The sequence below is a fragment of the Bidens hawaiensis genome, unplaced genomic scaffold (assembly GCF_021521415.1).
Source record: "Bidens hawaiensis isolate Kalapana, Puna unplaced genomic scaffold, B.hawaiensis_p1.1 tig00013123_1, whole genome shotgun sequence".
NCBI classification, from domain to species: Eukaryota; Viridiplantae; Streptophyta; class Magnoliopsida; order Asterales; family Asteraceae; genus Bidens; species Bidens hawaiensis.
This window is the reverse complement of record NW_027492110.1, coordinates 368,118-391,388: the sequence shown is the minus strand read 5'-3', so window position 1 is coordinate 391,388 and position 23,271 is coordinate 368,118. Positions and strand designations below refer to the sequence as shown.

General features: G+C 34.5%; 2 protein-coding genes across 2 annotated transcripts; one reads left to right on the top strand and one right to left on the bottom strand.

Annotated features, from left to right (window-relative positions):
- Nucleotides 1-5,743: 5,743 nt before the first annotated feature.
- Nucleotides 5,744-14,803, top strand: LOC143543507 (putative phospholipid-transporting ATPase 9). The gene is made up of 11 exons (XM_077035818.1): nucleotides 5,744-6,277; nucleotides 8,042-9,399; nucleotides 10,496-10,606; nucleotides 10,713-10,989; nucleotides 11,070-11,158; nucleotides 11,265-11,373; nucleotides 11,435-11,638; nucleotides 12,730-12,855; nucleotides 12,951-13,049; nucleotides 13,142-13,333; nucleotides 14,089-14,803. Exons 1-11 carry the CDS (start codon nucleotides 5,870-5,872, stop codon nucleotides 14,728-14,730), a joined length of 3,615 nt encoding a protein of 1,204 aa, XP_076891933.1. The 5' UTR covers nucleotides 5,744-5,869; the 3' UTR covers nucleotides 14,731-14,803.
- A 1,887-nt stretch (nucleotides 14,804-16,690) lies between these two features.
- On the bottom strand, nucleotides 16,691-17,170 carry LOC143543465 (uncharacterized). The gene has a single exon (XM_077035780.1). It carries the CDS (start codon nucleotides 17,168-17,170, stop codon nucleotides 16,691-16,693), a length of 480 nt encoding a protein of 159 aa, XP_076891895.1.
- Nucleotides 17,171-23,271: the final 6,101 nt, after the last annotated feature.

Here is a 23,271-nt window from a genome sequence, read left to right as displayed (position 1 = left end):
CATACATTTGTGTGACGGCTCATTGGGTTGACCCCGAGTCGTGGCAAATGATGAAACGAACCGTTGCGTTTCAATTGTTTGATTACCCGCACACGGGTAGAAATATTTTTAAACTCTTGGATAAAGTCATTCGACAATACAAGATTGAACATAAAATCTTTTCAATTTCGTTTGATAACGCGTCCAACAATACGGCCGCGGTTGGCCATTTAAAATTAAAGTATAAACCTATTTGTGATGGAGCGTTTTTTCATAGCCGATGCATTGCACATATTATCAACTTGGCCGTGCAAGATGGGTTAAACGTGATCGAAACGCAAAGAAACAATTTTAAAAGAATGTTACGAGATGTTTTTAGCAACAATAAAACATTTTCAAGATACAAAAAATTTTGTGTAGAAGCTAATTGTCAATGGTTGGGGCCAAATTGGGATTGTCCAACAAGATGAAACTCGACTTGTGATATGTTTGAGAAAGCCATCCAACAAAAAGAATCACTAATTGCGTTTCATCAAATTTTGTCAAGTAGGGGTAAATGTGCACCGTACGATCCTAGAAACTGGTTATTGATTGAGATCGTTACGGAGGTCCTTCAAATTTTTAAATCTTGCACAACTAGTTTATCCGGGGTTTACTATCCAACAAGCCCCATTGCTTTACCAAAAATTGCTGTCATGTGCACAAAGTTGAGTGAACTTCATTGTAGGGGTGCACCTTATTTTGATATGGGTGTAAAAATGAAAGAAAAATTTAGAAAATATTTTCAAGAACTACCAGCTGTTTTGACATGTGCTGCTGCGTTAAACCCTTGCATCAATGTTGGTGGTGTTGAAGCTTTAATAGAAAAAATTTGTGATGAGCTAGAGTTAAACGACGATCAAAACCCCTATTATTGCCAAACTTTAAAGAATGCTTTCAACACCACCTTGTCAAACATGTATGATGTTTACCTTACAAAATACGGGTCGTCTTCCCAAATTCATGACTCGTTAAGAGCTGTTGCCCAATCCCAATCCCAAACCGACCTTGAAATGGGGATGTACTACATGATTTGGGAAGACACCGGTAAACGTCAAAAGGTAAACACCCCAAGCAGTGAACTTGGAAGGTATGGTGGTACCAACTTTGTGAAACACATGACTCCGGATGAATTTAGAAGTCTTGATTTGCTGGCTTGGTGGAGAGGTAAGGAGGATGAGTTTCCGATCCTCGCCGCCATGGCCAAAGATTTACTAACGGTCCAAGCTTCCACGGTAGCTTCGGAGTCTGCTTTTTCTGTTTCTGGCAGGGTTATATCGATTAGGAGGACTCGACTCACTCCACCAGCTGTAGAGATGTCGATTTGCTACAAGGATTACTTGGACTCTTTAGATAGGGCACAACATCAACGCTCACTCGAGGGGGAAATGGAGTATGAGGCGGGCTTGTATGAAGACGAGGTCAATCAAGGACACACTCAACCAATGACCGATGAAGAAGCCGCGTACGACGATTACCTAAGGAATAGCTCGGGATCGGGTAGCGAAGAAAATTAGTTAAAGAAACAGCAAACATGGAGGCAAATAATGAGTAAGAAACAGCAAGTTGTTCATGTAATCGTGTCTAAGCATTCTTTAATGTTTGTATTTTTGAGTTACGAATATGCGATAACGATTTAATGTTTGTATTTTTAATATAAAACTATAAATGAAAGTTATGTTTTTTAATCTTCCAAGCAAAGAACCCTAACAACGAAAGCAAAGAATGGCTTCGGTCTTCCAAACTAAACCCTAAACCCTAAACCCCTAAAAAAAAAAAAAAAACCGGTTATTAAAAAACCGGTTAATAAAAAAACCGGTTTATTAACCGGTTCTAACCGGTTTCTAAACCGGTCCTAACCGGTTAGACCGGTTAGGGTTTTGACATACAAAAACCGGTTATTAACCGGTCCGGTTATTAACCGAACCGGTTTTTTTCCGGACCAAAAAAAACCGGTTCGGTTATTAACCGAACCGGTTTTTTTAAAAAAACCGATTTGTGCACCTCTACATGAAGGTCACAGGTTCGATTCTGGATTTCCAAATAAATTTTTGAACTTTTTTTTAAGTACCTGCTGCACAGCCCATTTAGTAAAAACACACAGACACAACGGCGCCGCTATCTCCCTTGACCCCTCGTCCCCGTCGGCCGTTCTCCGAAATCACCATCTGGTATAACCAGTGGACCGGTAAGGCGGCTGGTTCAATGATTATGTAAGCTTTGGTTATAATTTTTTGCCTTTCTTTGCCAGGAACTTTAAGTTAGTGATCTGCAAGAAAGTAGAAGCGATATCCCAACTTAATAATCTTAGAATAAAGTGGTATGGTCGAATAATGTTATTTCTTGCAAGCAAATAAAGCTAGATGATGGCCACAAATGCAGTAATTGGATTAAGGGCAGGTGAAAGACTATTAAAAGACTATTAACTTCATCCTAATGTCAATGAGAAGCTTCCAAACAGTTGTGAACTCGGGTTTGTATCTGTCCCAACTAAAAGCACGATCACTGCAATAAAGTCAACCAACTACGGTCTTGATTTCAAACCCAAACAACATAATCAAGACATATGTTACATCAGAGCTGTAAAAGAACACGCTAACGTTGCTTCCGATTGGGTTCAAGGGTTTGAACATGCATTTAGTAAATGAAGATTCTGATGAAGAGTTTTCAGTTGAAGCCTTGCTTTCATTATCCGAACCATCGAACCGACCCGAACCTCAAACGACCCGGAATTTTTTATACCCGACTCTATGAAATTGAATCATATAAAAGTTGTGCACCACCTGAAAAAAATTCCTGGATCCGCCACTGTTAAAGAGTGTAAACAGGATGTCCATGAATATGTTGAGACATATGGTCGTTCATATATATTTATTGTTGAATGTATATTTGATGCTAAAAATGCAAATATGTAAAGCGTGTGCAGTTTTTTTTTTGGTAAATGGCCCTCATAGTTAATTGCACATTTGGACTTGTAAGGAATTGATAAAGACATAAATAGATGAATTTTGGGTGCAAACATGTGTAGTATAAATCTTTATATGATGTTGAACATGAACATGTTCAAAATAATATACAAACAGGTTTTTATAACATTGTTAATGGGTGGTTTAAGAGGAGGCATACAATGGTCCTAGAACAAGTTTCATGTTTTCTATGATTGTTTCAACTTTCAAACAAGTTCAACTCATATACATTTTTTTCTTTTTTGTTTTGGGTATAAAACTTGTGTACTTCACATTTAATTTGCTAAACACAAAAATCCTATATTGATATTATCTTTTGTATTATGTATTGTGTCAGAATCACACACACTTATATTTTTTGTATTTTATAAATCATTTGAATGCGCATACCTCTAGCATAATTAGTATTAAGTTTATGTACCCACTAATCGAGTAATTAGCCATTCTTGCATTGACCATACCCACCTGTCTTTTTCATGCGATTTTTTTTTTATTTTTGTCACATTTACAACCATTATTTCGATTAGTTTAAAGGAACCATGACAAAGTAAATGAAACCAAACCGTTAGTTGTGGTTCATTTTAAATGGTTTGATTCACGGTTTAACCTGAAAAAATAAACCTTTACATCATTTCAAGGAATCTTTGAAATGGCATGATTAGATAAACACCGTTTACCAATTATGAGTATTACATCTTACTCAAATCATATTTTTTTTTCACGTCTTGCAAATTATATAAAAAAAACAATTTTGTAAAATTAAAAGATGATAGGATAGTGCAATACAACTCATAATTATGCCACTAGCTAGCTAAATTTGGTTATAATGGATTTAAATTTTAGAGTGTTAGAAACGTTTGCAAGTTAGTTGGACCAACATCATAGGATATCCAGTAGGGTCAACATTATATGATCCTATGACCAATAGAAGATATTATGTGTATAAATATCTTATGTTATAATGCATAGAATACATGTGACAAACAATAAATGTACATAATCCAAAGATCATGTGTGTGTTCCTCATTTGAAGATTCTTTTACAGCAAACAAAGAGGGGACAAAGGAGACAGTTCTCACGCTATATACATAATTAAAATACCAATTAAATTTGTTTTTTGTTATTAAATTAATATATATATATATATATATATATATGAGTGTGTTAAATTATTGAAACTAGTTGACAGATAATCAGAAAACCACTCTTTAAGCTTCATCTCTCCTTTTGTAAAGTACACTTGATTCGAAACGTATTAATTGTTAACTGTTTGTTTATTTATAAATGAATTATTTAGTAGCTAGTCTATGAAGGTAGTCACACCTTTATCTTGTAAGTTTAAAAGGTTATATGTTTAGTTTATATTAATTTTTGTGTTGTATAAAATTTGAAATTTAACAGTGTTTTAGTAAAATTTTATGTTAAATTCATACTAAGTATGAACAATCACAATGGCAAATCCTCGTAGCATTTGTAGTGGGGGCCACATTACCTTTTTGAAACCACATCACGATTATCAATATCTTAATTATTTAGTTTATATACTTTAAATATTTTTTTAAGAAAATGGGTGAAACTATTACACAAGTTGTGTCGTTCGTTGTAGCGATGTAACAACACATTTTTTACTTTTTTGTGAAACAACTACGAATGCCCCTACAAGCCGTCACCTCACTTGCTACATCTGTTTCCAACCTTTCTTCAATAGCACCGTAAAAATTCAACTTTCATTACAAAATATTAAACAAATATTAAAATATATGTACGTGAGATTATAGAGCGGGGGACACCACTTCACGTCCATAACTCTTTTCGATAAGGTTATTTTGGTGATTTTCCTTAATTACACAAAAATAACAACAATGGAAGTTAGTATCAATAGTCAAATCATTTCACCATCAAAACCACATAATCAAAAAATGTAATTTTTAAACTTCAGTAACTTTTATTTAACGGCCAACAAACAGAGAATTGCTTACGTATTATTATACAGAATGACCCAATGACAAAAGACTAACATCAGCTGGCCCAACTCAGCTGTACGAAGCCCTTAAAAGTCTCCAACTTATCTTCATCTCCGAGGAAAATACACCACCGAAAGGCCACCAGTTTGGTAACTAAAAGTTACAGTCAAACCTGGGGGGCTATTTCTGTAAAAAAGTTATTTTTATTTATCAATCAGCATATCATCATCATCATCATCATCGTACTCGGTATATCTCATCAATAGCAAAGCTATGGTAGGGTCTGAGGAGGGTAAGATGTAGGCAGCCTTACCTCTACCCCATAGGGATAGAGAGGCTGCTTCCGGTGAGACCCCCGGCTCGATAGTAGTTTTGCATCAAGCCTTGGACATAAGGCACATGGCACTCAATCATCGGGACACCGGCTGATCGGTGCATGTACCCTTATCTTTCAGCTATCAACGCCGCTACATGATGCCTGATTAACCGTCCGTCACTTTTAACGTTATTTTCACGAGATTAGTAAAATAACGTCAAAATTAGTGCAATTTCACTTTTGCCCACCCGAGGATTCACACATATATACATCATATGTGCGCATCGCAAGCAGGGCTATTATCAATCAGCATATGCTTTAATAAAAGCAAGAAAGTGACACTGAAAGACAAGTCCAAATCTGTTAATAATAATAATCTCAAAACAAAAATCTAAATCTAATCATAGAACCACTTTATATATCTTTACATATCCGTTAATTTCTTCTTAGCCCAATAGGCCAATATATATGTAATATAAAACCTTTATATTAATTTATTCACTGGGTCAGTACAAAGCACCAATCTTTAGCTATTTTCTGATGGATTCCCATCTGGGCATCTGTAAAAACTAATTTTCTTGAAACTTGAAGAGGTGCATTTGAGCATGGGTACAACAGGTAGAAGAAAGACGGTGCATTTTAGCAAGATCTATTCATTCCAATGTTGCAGAAGAAGAAATTTTGATAATGATGATGGTGGTGGTTCTAATCTTGGTGGTCCTGGTTTTTCAAGAGTGGTGTATTGTAATGATAGTGGTGTGTCTGAAGTTGGAAGTCAAAGTTATGCAGATAATTATGTGAGGTCAACCAAGTACACACCATTGACATTCTTCCCAAAGGCATTGTTTGAACAGTTTAGAAGAGTGGCAAACTTCTTCTTTCTTGTGACTGCAATTCTGTCTTTTACAGACCTTGCTCCTTACTCTGCTGTTAGTGCTGTACTTCCTTTGGCTGTTGTTATTGCTGCTTCTATGGCTAAAGAAGGTCTTGAAGATTATCAAAGACAAAAACAGGTATGTGTGTTTATGTTCTTGTTTGATCCATTATATAAAGTTTGAATCTTTTTTATTTTTTTCTTTTGAATCAGATAAAGTTTGAATTTTTAGTTCTTGTAAGATGTTTGTGTTCTTGTTAGATCCATTTTCTAAAGTTTGAATCTTTAGTTTTAGGTTGGATTTTAATAATCATTTAGTTATTGTATTATGTTCATACTGTAGTTAGACCAATTAATAAAAGTTGAATATTTAGTTTTTGGTTTAATTTTATTAATTTTTAGTTCTTGTGAAATGTTCATACCCATGTTAGATCCATTTTTGTAAAGTTTGAATCTTTAGTTGTTGGTTGGATTTTATTAATATTTTGAAGTTTTGGGGTTTCATTAATCTTTAGTTGTTGTATTATGTTCATACTATAGTTAGACCATTCAGTAAAGTTTGAACCTTTAGTTGTTGGTTGAATTTCATTAATGTTTTCAAGTTTTGGGGATTTTAGTAACCTTTAGTTCTTGTAATGTGTTTATACTCTTGTTAGATCCATTTCATAAAGTTGGAATATTTAATTCTAGGTTGAATTTTTATTAATATTTTGAAGGTTTGGGGATTTCATTAATCTTTAGTTCTTGTAATATGTGATTATGTTAATATTGTTGTTAGACCATTTAAAAAAATTGAATATTTAGTTTTTGGTTTAATTTTATTAATCTTTACTTTTTGTAATATGTTCATATCCATGTTAGATCCATTTTTTAAAGTTTAAATCTTTAGTTGTTGGCTGGATTTTATTGATCTTTTGAAGTTTTGGGGATGTCATTAATCTTAAGTTCTTGTATTATGTTCATACTGTGGTTAGACCATTCGATAAAGTTTGAATATTTAGTTTTTGGTTTAATTTTATTAATTTTTAGTTCTTGTGATATGTTCATACCCATGTTAGATCCATTTTTGTAAAGTTTGAATCTTTAGTTGTTGGTTGGATTTTATTAATCTTTTGAAGTTTTGGGGATGCCATTAATCTTTAGTTCTTGTATTATGTTCATACTATTGTTAGACCATTCAATAAAGTTTAAACCTTTAGTTGTTGGTTGAATTTCATTAATCTTTACCTTTTGTAATTAATAAAGTTTAGAAGTTAAGTTCTTGGTGGAACATTTATTAATTATCTTTAGTTCTTGTAACATGTTCATACCTTAATAAAGTTTAAATCTTGATTTATTGGTTAAACTTTCACTAATCTTCTGTTCTTGTGATATGTTCATACTCTTGTCAGATCATTTATAAAGTTTGAATCTTTAGTTGTCGGTTTAATTGAATTAATCTTTGGTTCTTGTGATATGTTCATACCCATGTTAGATCCGTTTGATAAAGTTGAAACCGATTTCATATTTTCATTTATCTTTAGCTCTTGTAATGTGTTCATATCCATGTCATATCCACATAATAAAGCTTAAAGCTTTAGTTCTTGCTTGGATTTTTTTATTTTTTTTATCTTTTCAAGTTTTGGGGATTTATTTAATTTTTAGTTCTTGTAATATGTTTAATGATGTTTGAATCTTTAGTTCTTGTAATATGTTCATACCATGTTAATTCCACTTTCTAAAGCTTGAATCTTTAGTTCTTGGTTGGATTTAATCAATCTTTTAATGTATTCGAGGATTTGTGATTAGAGTTATAAATTTGTTAATACTTATGTAAAATCATGATAGATTTTACAAGTCAATATATAGTATGATTCAAGATTCATCATCCTAAAACATGTTCTTGAATCACATCTTTTTCTAGGATCATGAAGTCAACAACCGAAAAGTCAAAGTTCATCGAGGTGGAGGCGTCTTCGAATCAAGAGAATGGAAAAACTTAAGGGTAGGAGACATAGTAAAGGTAGAAAAAGACGAGTTCTTCCCAGCCGATCTTCTATTACTCTCGTCAAGCTACGACGACGCCATTTGCTACGTCGAAACCATGAATTTAGACGGCGAAACAAATTTAAAACTAAAACAATCACTAGAGTCAACTTCAACATTCAACAATGATTCAAGTTTCAACAACTTCAAAGCTTGTATAAAATGCGAAGATCCGAACGCAAGCTTATATACATTCGTTGGAACAATGGAGTTTCAAGGCCAAGAATATTCACTTTCGCCTCAACAACTTCTTTTACGCGATTCAAAGCTCAGAAACACGGATTACATATACGGTGCAGTGATCTTCACGGGCCACGGCACGAAAGTGATCCAAAATTCAACTGATCCACCTTCAAAACGAAGTGGGATCGAAAGACGAATGGATAATATCATCTACTTCATGTTTTTCATCATGTTCATAATATCATTGCTCGGGTCGGTTTATTTTGGGATTGTAACAAAGCAAGATTTAAATGGTGATATACAAAAAAGATGGTATTTGGGCCCGGACCGATCTGATATCTATTTTGACCCGAATCGAGCTCCTGTTGCAGCGATTTATCATTTCCTCACGGGTTTGTTGTTATATAGCTACTTGATACCGATATCTTTATATGTGTCTATTGAAGTTGTGAAAATATTGCAGACCATTTTTATCAACAATGATATTAATATGTACTATGAAGAAGCTGATAAACCAGCTCATGCTAGAACATCGAATTTGACCGAAGAACTCGGTCAAATCGACACCATTTTATCAGACAAGACTGGGACTTTGACTTGTAACTCAATGGAGTTTATTAAGTGTTCAATAGCAGGGACTGCTTACGGGCGTGGGGTGACAGAAGTTGAGAAAGCGATGGCTAAACGAATGGGGTCACCGTTGATTATTAACGGGAGAGATCGGTATTTTGATGAGGATGATGATAATGATGGTGAGACTAGTTTGTTTGTTAAAGGGTATAACTTTGAAGATGAAAGAATCACTAATGATTATTGGGTTCATGAACCGTGTTCGGATGTGATTCAGAAGTTTTTTCGGTTGTTGGCGATTTGTCACACGGCTATACCCGATGTGGATGAAGAAACCGGAAAGGTTACGTATGAAGCGGAGTCTCCTGATGAGGCTGCGTTTGTTATAGCTGCAAGAGAACTCGGGTTTGAGTTTTATAAACGAACACAAACGACCGTTGCTTTCTTAGAGTTGGATCCCGTTTCCAAGAAAAAAGTCGAAAGGTAACGACTTTTCATGCCATTTCTTCTTTTAAATACTGATCTAACCCGTTTTGACCCGAACCTATTTGATACTTTCTAAATTTGGCTGTTTGTTCCGGACCCAGTTTGACCCGAACTGGTTTTGACCCGAACCTATTTGATACTTTCTGAATTTGCCTTTTTGTTCCGGGCCCAGTTTGACCCGAACTGGTTTTGACCCGTTAACTGATCGCCCGTTTTTGCCCCGAACCCAATTGATAATTTTTAAAGCGGGCCGGTTGTCCTGGACCCAAGTTGACCCAAAACGGTTCTGACCCGTTAACTAACCCGAACAGGTGTTGACCTGTCAACCACCTCGAACCGAATTTGCCAGGCTTAGCTTTTGTTAAGAATAACCGTTTTATTTTCTAGAAGATATTTAAAAGGAACAACTTTTTCACATTTTTCTTGTTTCGGGCCGGTAACTTATAGTATCATATCAATCCCACACTATTTTTGTTGAAGTTTAATCTTTTGATTTCCAAGAAAAGAGTCTAAAAGGTAACAACTTTTTCACATTTTTCTTGTTTCGGGCTAGTAACTTATAGTATCATATCAACCCACACTGTTTTTGTTAAAGTTAAATCTTTTGATTTTCAAGAAAAGAGTCTAAAGGTAACAACTTTTTCACATTTTTATTGTTTCGGGCCGGTAACTAAGTAACTTATAGTATCATATCAATCCACACTGTTTTTGTTAAAAGTTAATCTTTTGATTTCCAAGAAAAGAGTCTAAAGGTAACAACATTTTCACATTTTTCTTGTTTCGGGCCGGTAACTTATAGTATCATATCAATCCATACTGTTTTTGTTAAAGTTAATCTTTTGGTTTCCAAGAAAAGAGTCTAAAGGTAACAACTTTTTCACATTTTTCTTGCTTCGGGCCGGTAACTTATAGTATCATATCAATCCACACTGTTTTTTGTAAAGTTAATCTTTTGATTTCGAAGAAAAGAGTCTAAAGGTAACAACTTTTTCATATTTTTATTGTTTCTAGTCACTTAAAAGTATCAAAAATCTGAATCAGGTTTTCGATTTTTCATAAATAAAAAAGCAATCTTTTTGTTGTTTGTTTGCAGGACATATGAGCTTTTGAACGTTTTGGAGTTTAACAGTGCGCGAAAGAGAATGTCTGTTATTGTTAGAGACGAGGACGGGAAGCTACTTTTACTGTCTAAAGGTGCTGACAGGTAAGTAAAACAAAGTAACAAACTATAAACCAGTCTTTATTTATATTAACATACATCATTGTTCATATTCTAATGTTTTTTTTATTTTTATTATTATTATGTTCAGTGTTATGTTTGCTAGACTTGCCAAAGATGGGAGAGAATTTGAAGAAAAGACAAGAAAACATGTGAATGAGTATGCTGATGCGGGTTTAAGGACGTTAATTCTTGCTTATCGTGAACTCACCGAGGAAGAGTACAAAGAGTTTAATGAGAAGTTTACAAAAGCCAAGAATTTGGTTAGTGCAGATCGAGATGATTTGATCGATGAAGCAACCGAGGAAATTGAAAAAGATTTGATACTTCTTGGTGCCACTGCTGTTGAGGACAAACTCCAAAAAGGAGTGAGTTTTTCATTTTTTTTTTCATTTCAAGAAATTCATATTTTGAATCATTTTTCGTTTTTTTTTTTTTGTGGTTGTAGGTACCCGAATGCATTGATAAACTTGCTCAAGCAGGAATCAAGATTTGGGTTCTTACCGGTGACAAAATGGAAACCGCAATCAATATTGGGCAAGTTATCTTTTTTCTTGTGACAATTCAAATTTTTAAGCTTTATTGTCTCAAATTTATAAGCTTTATTATTTTATTTAACATTCAAAATGCATACATTATGCAGATTCTCATGCAGTTTGCTTAGAGAAGGAATGAAACAAATTACAATAATATTAGAGTCTCCCGAAATCATAGCTGCAGAAAAGGCTGGGGACGAACACTTAATAACCAAGGTGAGCATATGCTTGTTTCGTGCACGTTTTTTTAATTGAAATGACGGTTTTGCCCTTGCAGGTTTCGAAAGAAAGTGTTAAGAAGCAGATATTAGAAGGAAAGGCTCAGGTTACTGCTTCAACTACTGATCCGTGTGCTCTCATTATTGATGGAAAATCTCTAGCGTACGCTTTGCACGATGACGTTAAGGACATGTTTCTCGAGCTTGCAGTTGGGTGCGCGTCTGTTATTTGTTGTCGGTCTTCCCCGAAACAGAAAGCATTGGTTAGTTTACTTTTATTTTTTAATTTTCATAATAGTTTGGAAATATGTGGAGTAACGGAAGGTTCTAGAAAGTGTTTTCCATAAAAGCTTCCGTTCCTAATCAGGTGTGACGGAAGCTTCTGAAAAGTATTCTCTGTAGAAGCTTCCGTTACACCACCAACATCCTAATCACGTGTAAGAAGCTTCCATTGAACCACCAACGTCTTAGTGACGTGCAACGGAAGCTTCTAGAAAGTATTCTTCATAGAAGCTTCCGTTACACCACCAACGTCCTAGTCAGGTGTAACGGAAGCTTCTGAAAAGTATTATCCATAGAAGCTTCCGTTGCACCACCAACATATTAGTCATGTATAACGGAAGCTTCTGAAAAGTACTATCCAAAGAAGCTTCCGTTAAACTGCCAGCGTCCTAGTCACGTGTAACGGAAGCTTCTGGAAAGTATTTTGCGTAGAAGCTTCAGTTGCACCACCAACATCTTAGTCACGTGTAACAGAAGCTTCTAAAAGTACACTCCATAGAAGCTTCCGTTAAACTGCTAGCGTCCTAGTCACGTGTAACGGAAGCTTCTGGAAAGTATTCTGCATAGAAGCTTCCGTTGCACCACCAACATCCTAATCACGTGTAACAGAAGCTTCCGTTGAACCACCAACTAACATCCTAGTCACGTGTAACAGAAGCTTCCGTTGAACCACCAACTTCCTAGTCTGGTGTAACAGAAGCTTCTGAAAAGTATTAGACTATTATCCATAAAAGCTTCCGTTACACCACCAACATCTTAGTCATGTGTAATGGAAGCTTCTGAAAAGTGTTATCCATTAAAGCTTTCGTTGCACCACCAACATCTTAGTCATGTGTAACGGAAGCTTCTTAAAGTATTCTCCATAGAAGCTTCTGTTAAACCACTAACTTCTTAATTAGGTGTAGCGGAAGCTTCTGGAAAGTATTCTCCATAGAAGCTTCCGTTGCACCACCAACATCCCAGTCAGGTGTAACAGAAGCTTCTAGAAAGTACTATTCACAGAAGCTTCCGTTACACCACCACGTGCGGCAAAATCATAACTTTTCAACTAACTTACCATGAATGAAATAAGGTTACTAGACTTGTTAAAAAAGGAACCGGAAAGACAACTTTAGCTATTGGTGACGGGGCAAATGACGTAGGCATGCTTCAAGAAGCTGACATTGGTATCGGGATTATTGGCGTTGAGGGAATGCAGGTACTTATCAGTTATTATCATATAACCTCACTTTAGTTTTTAACTTTTGATTAATGTTATTATTGTTATCTAACCACTTTGTCTTTAACAAACAGGCGGTTATGTCGAGTGATATTGCAATAGCTCAGTTTCGGTTTCTTGAACGCTTGCTTTTGGTGCATGGGCATTGGTGTTACCGAAGGATTTCTTCGATGGTAAGATTCTGTCTAGTTTGACTTTGTTTGACCATATGCTATCACTCATTAACATAATTATTAAAATTTAAACACTTGTTTTGTATTTGCAGATATGTTATTTCTTCTACAAGAATATTGTTTTTGGGACCACTATATTCTTATACGAAGCTTATACATCGTTCTCGGGTCAATCCGCTTATAACGACTGGTATTTGTCTCTTTACAATGTCTTCTTCACATCACTTCCAGCCATTGCTCTGGGTGTATTTGACCAAGATGTGTCTGCGCGATTTTGTCTCAAGGTTTGTCCAAAATGCCCTTCTAGTTGTATATCCGAAAACAGCGTCCAAACACTCTCTAAAGGGCGTTTTAGTAATTTACGACATTACATGAAATAAACAGGTTTTCGGCTGTCATGTCCAACCCGTTGAATAAACGGTTTGTGTTTGGGTCAACCTATTAATATAAACAGTTTGGCCGTCAACGCGTTTACGACATGTTTAACCCAACAACCCGTCAACCTGATTAGCACGTTTTACAACTTGATTATTATCGTCAACCCATATGACATAAAACATATACATAAATGGGTTAAACGAGTCGTGTTCAAGTTAAATGATTTTGGTTGTCATGTCTAACCCTTCAAATAAACGGTTCGTGTTTGGTTTGACCCGTTTAATTAAACGGGTCATATTCAGGTTAACATGTTTAACAGGTCGTGTTCGATTTGACCCGTTTAATTAAATGACTGTATTCGGTTTAACAAGCTTAACGGGTCGTGTTCGGTTTGGCCCATTTAATTAAACGAGCCGTATTTGGGTTAACATGTTAATGAGTTAAACGCATCAACCCTTTGACTCGTGTAGATAAATGTGTTAAACGTGTTGTGTTCTGATTACACGATTTTAAGTGTATCCAAGTTAGAATTAATTTTGACATGAATAAATATACGGGTCATGTTCACCTTGAAATATTCAACCTGAAGCCCGTCAACTCACCAACCCAACCCGACACGACACGTTACATAATATGTTAATCTGTTTTGTTTTTGTAACAGTTTCCATTACTATATCAAGAAGGCGTACAAAACGCCCTCTTCAGCTGGCGTCGCATATTCGGGTGGATGCTAAATGGTCTAGCCAGCAGCATAATAATATTTTTCCTCTGCATCAACTCCCTAGACCCCGAATCCTACCGAAAGAACGGAAAAACCGCGGGAATGGAAGTCGTTGGGTCCACATTATACACATCTGTAGTATGGGTAGTCAACTGCCAGATGGCATTGTCCATAAGCTACTTCACGTTAATCCAACACATATTCATCTGGGGTGGTATCATCTTCTGGTACATCTTCCAGTTATGTTACGGTGCATTGCCCGCAACGATCTCAACAACAGCGTATAAGGTGTTCGTTGAGACGCTTGCACCCGCTGCAGCGTACTGGTTAGTGACTATGTTTGTGGTTATTGCTGCTTTGACTCCTTACTTTTGTTATAAAGCGGTTCAAATGCGATTCTTTCCGCCTTACCATGGGATGATTCAGTGGATTAGATATGAAGGTAACTGTGATGACCCGGACTATGTTAATATGGTGCGCCAACGGTCCATTAGGACGACAACTGTTGGGTTCACGGCTAGGTCCATTGCACGGGACAATACGTTGTTTCACTTGAACTTGGGACGACACGCGAGTAAATGATCGTCGGGTTGGGTTTGTTGTTTGTACATCAGATTGTAGAAGATTTTGTTAGTTGTGAATTGTTGTTGTAAATTAAGGGGGTGTTTGGTAGAGGGATTTGATTGGGGAGAAATGGAATTAGAAATATTTCTTTTGTTTGTTTTCCACTTTTCATTTCTATTTCTCTTTCTATTTCTCTAAAACTAGAGAATTCCATTTCTCTTTAAAACAAAGAGAAATCCATTTCTCAGCAGCCTCCTCATAGCATGTCACCACCTCGTCTCCGGCCACCACCTCATTTCCGCCCACCACCTCGTCTCCAAGTCTGCAACCACCACCCCGTCTCCGCCGTTCGTAGTGGTGAACACAGAGATGGTAACCGGTTGTAGGTGGTACGGGTGAACGGAGATTAGGGTTTCAAGTGGTGGTTCGTGGTAGGTTAGGGTTTTCAGATGGTCGGGTGATTGTGGTCGCAGGTGGGTGACAGTGGTGGTGGAAATTGGCGGTGGTCGCAGGTGGCTTCTGATTATCATCATCATCATCGCCACCACAACCACCACCACAAAATCTCCAAAGAGGCAGTGATGACAGATCTGAGCCTCCTTTTTCTATATCTTATGTTCCAAAAATTTGAATCTTTTTAATTTCTTGTGTACTGTGGTTGAAGAAGGGGATTTGGTGGCGGCAGCCGGTGGTGGTGGGCTGTGGTTGAAGAAAGGGCTGTGGTGGTAGTGCTGGTGGTGTGGGGCTGTGGTGGTGGTGCTGTGGTGGTGGTGCTGGTGGTGGTGGGGCTGTGGTGGTGGGGCTGCGGTGGTGAGTGGTGTCAGGTTGGGTGGAGGTGGGGTTGGGTATGGTAGAATTCTCTGTTTATTTTCTCGTGTACCAAACAAGAGAAATGATTCTCATTCTCCATACCAATTCTCTTTCTCTACAATTTCATTTCCATTTCTATTTTCTCTCCTTTTCCATTCTCTGTACCAAATACCCCCTAAGGGATTTGTGTATAGGTTGAAGAGTTGAATTTATGTTAGATGATTATATTTGGTATATGTAACTTGTTTTATTATTTATGTTTATCGGTTTATCTAACTTTTTAAAATTATTATAAAACGACAACTCACAAGAAACAAGAAGTCCTAACTGGGATCGGTTATAATCAAGCATATCGGTTTTGCTCGGTTCCAAAATAAACACATATAAAATAAGATATAAAACGTGAACGGGAATTGAGATTCTTCAACGTTTGAGATCGAACGAGAATTAAGGGCAAGAATTGCGAAGTTATGAACGGGTTTTAGATTTTTTAGAAAGAGGCTAAAGAGCGGCTAAGGCATGAGTAGTATACAGATAGAGGTGCATAAATCGGGTTTTCCAAATACCCGGTTTCGGGTATTGAAAAATCGGGTATTGGCAATACCTGGATCGGAGTCGGGTCCAGGTCCGGGTATTGCCTCTAAAAACCATACCCTATGTATCGGGTTCGGGTCGGGTATAGAACCGGGTATTTGAATACCCTATTTCCGGGTATTGAAAAAACCATATTTTTGGGCTTTTTCCGGGTATAGATTGGATTTTTTAAGGAGTTGCAATTTTCAAGGTATTTTTCGGGTATTTTTCGGGTATAGATCGTATATTGGAAAAACCTGGTTTCAGCTATTGAAAAACCGGTTCTGGGTATAGAATCAGTTCCCATTTTCGAGTATTACCGGGTACAAATCGGGTCCGGGTTTTGATACCGAAATGCATACCCTGGTACAGGTTTGGGTATTAAAAACCCGGGTATAAGAAAACCAGTTCCGGGTTTTTTTTCATGTCCGATTCCATTCAGGTTTTTTGTGCACCTTTATATACAGATAACTGACTGTCTGACTTGATTATGGAACTAAGGTTATCCATAATATTATTTTGACGTGAAGCAAAATAACCAAAGTTTAAATTACAAAAGACATAAATAAATAAAATTGTAAATATGTGTCTAAAATTAAATTAATTGCATTATAAGGGGACCAAATACTTGAGTAAAATGAAACCTTCCATTATGATCATGATATCCTAGTTGTTGGTTCACAAAACATATTCTAAAATCATCTTCCAAATGAATATTATTAATATTATTAGTATCATCATCTCCTCTCCAAAAGCTCCCAAATCCAAACTCATCCTTTTCACACATTTCTCCCAACACCTTCTCAACTTCCTCCATGCAACCATTGGATGCCTCCACCGCGGTCCTATATGGCGACCGTCGTCTTTGATGTCCCATAACCGCCGTTGCACAACGCTCTAGCGCCGCCTTTCTTGTTTTCCCAAACTTCCTTTTCACATACACCTTTATTTTCCTCAAAACTTTGATAGGAAGTTTAAGCAACACGAACACGAGAATTTGCAAAACCAAACATTGGCAACAACATGATAACACTAGACAATCGCCACCGACCATGCCCCATTCGTGTCGATCCATGGAGAATAAGAGAGATAGAGAGAGAATAACAAAGGTTGTTATTATTATGTTTGAAAATGAAATACATGTCTTTGTGATGAAATACTTAGGTTGTTAATATGTTTGACAACCTTAAAAATGAGGAGGTGTGAAGCAATGAGATAGTTGAAGTTGCAAAGGTAAATGAGAACATATGGTGATGGGTAATGACTTGCAATGCACTCCACAGCTAGCTAATGCATGTGGAATAGTGTACCCCAAGAAACTAAAATATTATTAGGTGTGAGGTGTCTCAAGGATTAATAATAATGGATTGCTTTTATAATTGGTAACGTTGTTGGATTACTTTAGAAACCAAATATATGGTCTGACTTTAGATAGGATCATGGAATCATTTTAAGTTTTGTTTATTCATATGATAATTGAATACAAATAGTTTCATTTTTTAATTTTCTATGATAGTTAAATAGAACATTAAAATTGTAAAATAGTAATAATACCATATACAGATGTAACCAAATAAGACAAGAGGAAGATTCTAATCATAACTTGTGGGATCACACCAATTTCTTCTTTCATGATGAACTAAGTGTCAAAACTTGGACTAAGACATCAGAGGGTTGGATTTAAAATGTATTAGAAAAACATAAACGAGAGGGCATGGCTCAAATTTTCAGATAAAAACGGCTAAATCTACACTACGTATAAAACATTTCGAACAAAAAACAGGTACACTCTCACTACATATAATATATTTCGGACAAGAAAAAAATTGGTAAATTTACACTACTATGTAAAAAAACAAGGGACCCCGACCCTAAGCATATTTCGCCCATGCATGAACTTATCAAAATTTTTTCCTCTCATGGATGACAATATTTTTAAAACTCTTTTAAAGAGATAAATTTTATTTTCTTCCAAGTATGATATGACAAGAATTGATTAGGAAAATTAAATTACGATTTTCGTATTTAAGAAATGCATATACTCAAGAGTGATATTAAGAAAGAGGAGACATGAGATTCTTTAAAGATAGAAAACACATGTCATCCCGCATACTTGTGTATAAGAAATTGATTACTTTGTGTAGAAGATAATATCACCATATTTAAACAAGATACCTGCATTGCATTTTTTTTTTGTTGATTTAACAAGAAACTAGACGTGACGCGCTGAAATCTGAAAGACTGAGTTCGTTGGGTTTCAAACATGGGGTGTCACCTATGTCTTTGGGAGGTCTTTAAGAGTTGCTCTAAGTCTAACATTGTTTTGATGTTTATTATCTGAATATAAAAGCTAAAATATAAACTCTTATTTTTTTTGTTACCTATTAAAATTACGTGTTTGGTGAGTTTCAATAATTACACTACACAAGTACACATCTTGTATGTTTAATTTTTATCATACTCTTTGTTATTTTTATGGATGAATAATTGTATAATTGAATAGTAATATCAATAATTAAATTCAGTTATGTGCAAAGCATTTATTATTTTTTGACAGGTTTCTAAGACCTGTGAGAGACACTGTTAGCATCAATTTGTATTTGTACTCAACAATTATTTGTAAGATTCTGGTTGTGCATTTCATAATAATCTGTAACAGAGCATGTGACGCTAAATAAAGGTTTATGCACCACAAAAATCATTGTTTACAAAGTCGCATGCCATAATGTCACACATGGATGGGATGGTATGGTATGGTATGAGACATGAGTACTATGATGTGTTAGACTGATACAAGGATAATTCATGTGACACCGTAAATCACTGACATGGTCATATGGGCTATATAATTTTTTTACGGCGTGTTATATGACTGGTATGATTACGTCATATGGGCAGTATAATCTATAACCAAAAACATGGAAGTTTGAATAAACTTAAACTTATGCCATTTACATTGTATTAATTATATTAATGATTCTCATAACTAGAAAGAGTAATATTGTTTACATCCGAAATTTAGATACTTCTTTTTTGACATTTAGTGTCATACTAATAAATAATGGTAGATTTGTATTCCAATATGGATTAAGAAAAAGGCAGCCTTTATAATAGAGGCTCAAGTTGTTGTATAATTGTATTATGAATTTATGATCATTTAGATGCCGGTGTTTTGCAACCAAATATTATATATACATATTAATCCTAAAGGTAGCATCAAAAGTAAAGTTTTTTTTTTCTTTGTTCTTTAACTTTTGTTTTCACAGTCAAAAATACTGTAAATAACAAATAGATCTTTATCATTTCATTTATCATTTAATTTAAATTTTTTTAATAACTTGCACTCGTTAAACTTTTTTTATTAAGTTTAATATGCGACTGTGTTTAATTCTTCTTTATCAACACTAGCGTGTAAATTTGGTTGACAATAGAAAAAAAAATAAAATAAAGTATTTTTTTGTATTTTAAGCTATACGAGTTTCAGAAATGTGAAGAATATCGGTATCGGTATTATCAGAATAAGTACAGGTTTTTGTTTTTATGGTTTCCACGATTGTGTTAATACTTGTTTTCTTTACATTATGGCATTAATGTTGCTTAAACATAGTTGTATTCATTATAGTGTTTTTTTCTGTATCCAATTAAAACTATACGAGCGTCGGTTGCATATCAACAATGTGAGAAACAGATGCGTTTCCGACCGAACGTGAAATTATAAAAAATACAAATGTAAATACGGGTGCGTTAACGTAGAATAATTGCTTAACGTACATTAGGTACGCGAAATGCATTCAAGGTTAAAAAGCCAAAAAAACGTTCAAGCCAAATTCCCAACACTAAAATGTTCAAGGTTAAACCTTAAAACTTTCAGGCTTAACAACTAAAACGTAAACCCTGATACATTCAAAGTTAAAACTTATCAATCAAAGTCAAAAATTAATCTTCAAATTGATTATTAGTTGATGAAACACAAGTTCAAAATAAAATAAATAAATCAGTCACGTATATATTTTAACTGCTATGCATATGGCCCAAGAGGTTCTGGGCCTAAGTTGATAAACTATCACATAAAAAAATTAGTGGAACAAGTTGTTAGACTTAGACAATGACTAAAGCAAGTAAAGTGTACCCATAAAATGTGTTTGGGTCCATCTTTTCTCTAGAAGGTTTTATAGCCTATACTTTGTTTCGTTACACCTCAAAAGAACATCAAGGCTTTGAATTTATTAAAAGCCCCGCCAATCAACACTTTAACTTGTTTCCTTCAAACTCACACCATCCTTTAACATTCCTTGCAACTTTTAAATGATGTTGCACATTATAGATCATAGATGTATGGACACAATTGCAATCATACTTTTCACAAACTTCGTACATGAACATTGTTATTAAGAGCTAATAACGAAAGTGGATTTCTTCAAGGACACCCGAGGATAATCTTTCCCTAGCTCAATAACGATGAACACAAACTATATAATTACACAAATATATTTTAATAGTGAAATCCAACTAAACACGTGACAATAATATTATAAGATCCATAGTGTTATCTAGCGTGGAAATTCTCAATTCAGGGTTTCTCAGTATTACTAACCAGAATATATATAATATTTACAATAACGATCTTATACTATGATATGATATTACACAAGGTTTAATACAACACATAAATATATAGCTAAGTGTAAAAGGTGACATGTCATTGTGTAACTAAAGAACATTATCATAGTCATTACTAATTTGGTCACACCAAAGGTTGAAACCAATATTACTAACAACAAACATAACCTGAATAACTTAATCTAAGAACAAAAACCAACATTCTCTCATATTACATGTAATGTTTTAACTCTCAAGATTCAAAGATGTGACTAAAATCATTCTTCCCATAATGATTTTTAAAAATCCATTTCCAACCCTTCACATGACTACTCTTCACCTTCTTAATCCCTTCTTCATTCACCATAACCCGACCCGACAATGACCCAAAATCGCCATCTAACGGATCATACTTCTTCAAAACAGAGTACTCTGTTTTTGACTTATTAGGTAAGTCAATCTTCAAATCAATAAACTCATCATCATCATTATCATTACCATTATCAATTCCAAAATAATTAGACTCTTTCACATAAATCCCACTTTTCAAATCCATCAATCCACTCTTTCGCGACTCGAATTCATTGAAATCGGAAATCTTTGCACTCGAACACGCGATACTTCCATTGTTTCTCTCATGAAACTCTTCTTTCTCTTTATACTTATTAAAAAACTTTCCAATTCTCCAAAACCCATTGTTTTTCTTGACATCAACAACACAACTATTACTCCTTCTAAGTAAAACCACTTCCCCTGTTTCACTCTGTTTCAATTTCATCTCCGAAAACTCGGTTTTCGACTCATCGCTATTATTATTAATAACCTTTTGATTTTCACTCAAAAATGAAATTCTTCCAATACTTCCAATATCCAAACTACATGAAGATAGCCTCGGTTCCACACAATCCGGACAAGCGAGTTCGATCAGCTTTTCGTTTAAGCAGAACGCGCATATTCCAACTGATGATGAGTTTGAAGGGTGTTTTCTGCATGGAAGATCATATGATGGTTGAAAATAGTTGGAGTTTGAGAGGATATTGGGCTCTGATTTCACAGATTTGCCTTTATCTTTCATGGTTTTGGGAATATTTGATTAACTTTGGAGCTCAAATGAGTGTTGATGGATGAATATATTTGCAATGATTTTGTTGTGGGTTTTTTATATTTTAAAAAAGTGGTTTACTTTAATAAATATTCAAATAAAAAATGATAAAGGTCTGTTTTACATTACTCGTTTTTAATATTTATATATCTTTTTTGGGTTTAATTTTATTTATTGTAATAAAAATTATAATATACTTAGAGTTTGATGATAAAAAGGTTTCACAAATAACTAAGATGTTATAACCCGGTTTAAAAGTTATCTGGGTTTGATAAGACCCAAGACCCGCTTATTTTTTTTACTATAAAATTGTTTTTAATTATAAATAATATTATTTAAAAAAAAATCATATAATAATTTTTAGTATATCCTATATTATATGATTTTCACATCAATAATTTGGTAAGAATAATTTTTAATTTAATGAGATGTTATAACCCATTTAAGAAATATTTGGGTTTGGTAAGACCAATACCCGTGAATTTGGGTCAAATGTATGAGAATCCTCCATTTAAAAATCAAGCAAATCTGATGACTCCAAAAAAAGGGGGAGCGACCATATTGCAACACATATGATTTTTATGTTTTCGTTTATATATATTAATAGTTTTTATCCCCCGTATTACGGGGGTTATTTTATATTATTTGTTTCTAATATTTATATTTATTTTTTGAATTTATATTTTTTTATTGTATGAAAGTTAATAATATACTTATGGTTTTATGATAAATTGTTTCACAAATAAATGAGATGTTGTAACAAATAAAGGCTTTGTTTTATATTATTTGTTTCTAATATTTATATTTATTTTTTGAATTTATATTTTTTTATTGTATGAAAGTTAATAATATACTTATGGTTTTATGATAAATTGTTTCACAAATAAATGAGATGTTGTAACCGGGTTTAAAAGCTATATGGGTTTGATGAGACCCAAGACCCGTTTATTTTTTTTACTATCAAAGTGATTTTATAATTGTAAATTATATATATACTTTTTTAAATAAATCAGATATTAATATTTAGTATCCCTACTTTATAGGATTTTTATATCAAATATTTGGTTAGATTGGTTTTTAATTTAATGAGATGTTATAACCCGTTTAAGAAATATATGGGTTTGATAAGACCCATACCCGTGAATTCGGGTCAAATGCATGAGAAGTCTCCATTTAAAAATCAAGCAAATCTGATGACTCCAAAAAAAGGGGGGGGCGACCACATCGCGACACGTAGGATTTTTATATTTTCGTTTATATATATTATAGATAGATAGATATACGTTTTACGGGGGGTGTTTTATATTGTTTGTTCTAATATTTATTTTAATTTTTGAATTTATATTTTTTTATTTATTGAAAGTTAATAATATACTTATGGTTTGATGATAAATTGTTTCACTAATAAATGAGATGTTATAACCCGGTTTAAAAGCTATATGGTTTTGATGAGACCCAATACCCGTTTATATTTT

Bases quoted from the DNA above. Each gene is read 5' to 3' on its own strand.
- LOC143543507 (XM_077035818.1), top strand. From the start codon at position 5,870: ATGGGTACAACAGGTAGAAGAAAGACGGTGCATTTTAGCAAGATCTAT. The intron at 11,639-12,729 runs GTTAGTTTACTT...GAATGAAATAAG, and splicing joins CCCCGAAACAGAAAGCATTG to GTTACTAGACTTGTTAAAAA. The intron at 13,334-14,088 runs GTTTGTCCAAAA...TTTTTGTAACAG, and splicing joins CTGCGCGATTTTGTCTCAAG to TTTCCATTACTATATCAAGA.
- LOC143543465 (XM_077035780.1), bottom strand. From the start codon at position 17,170: ATGGATCGACACGAATGGGGCATGGTCGGTGGCGATTGTCTAGTGTTA.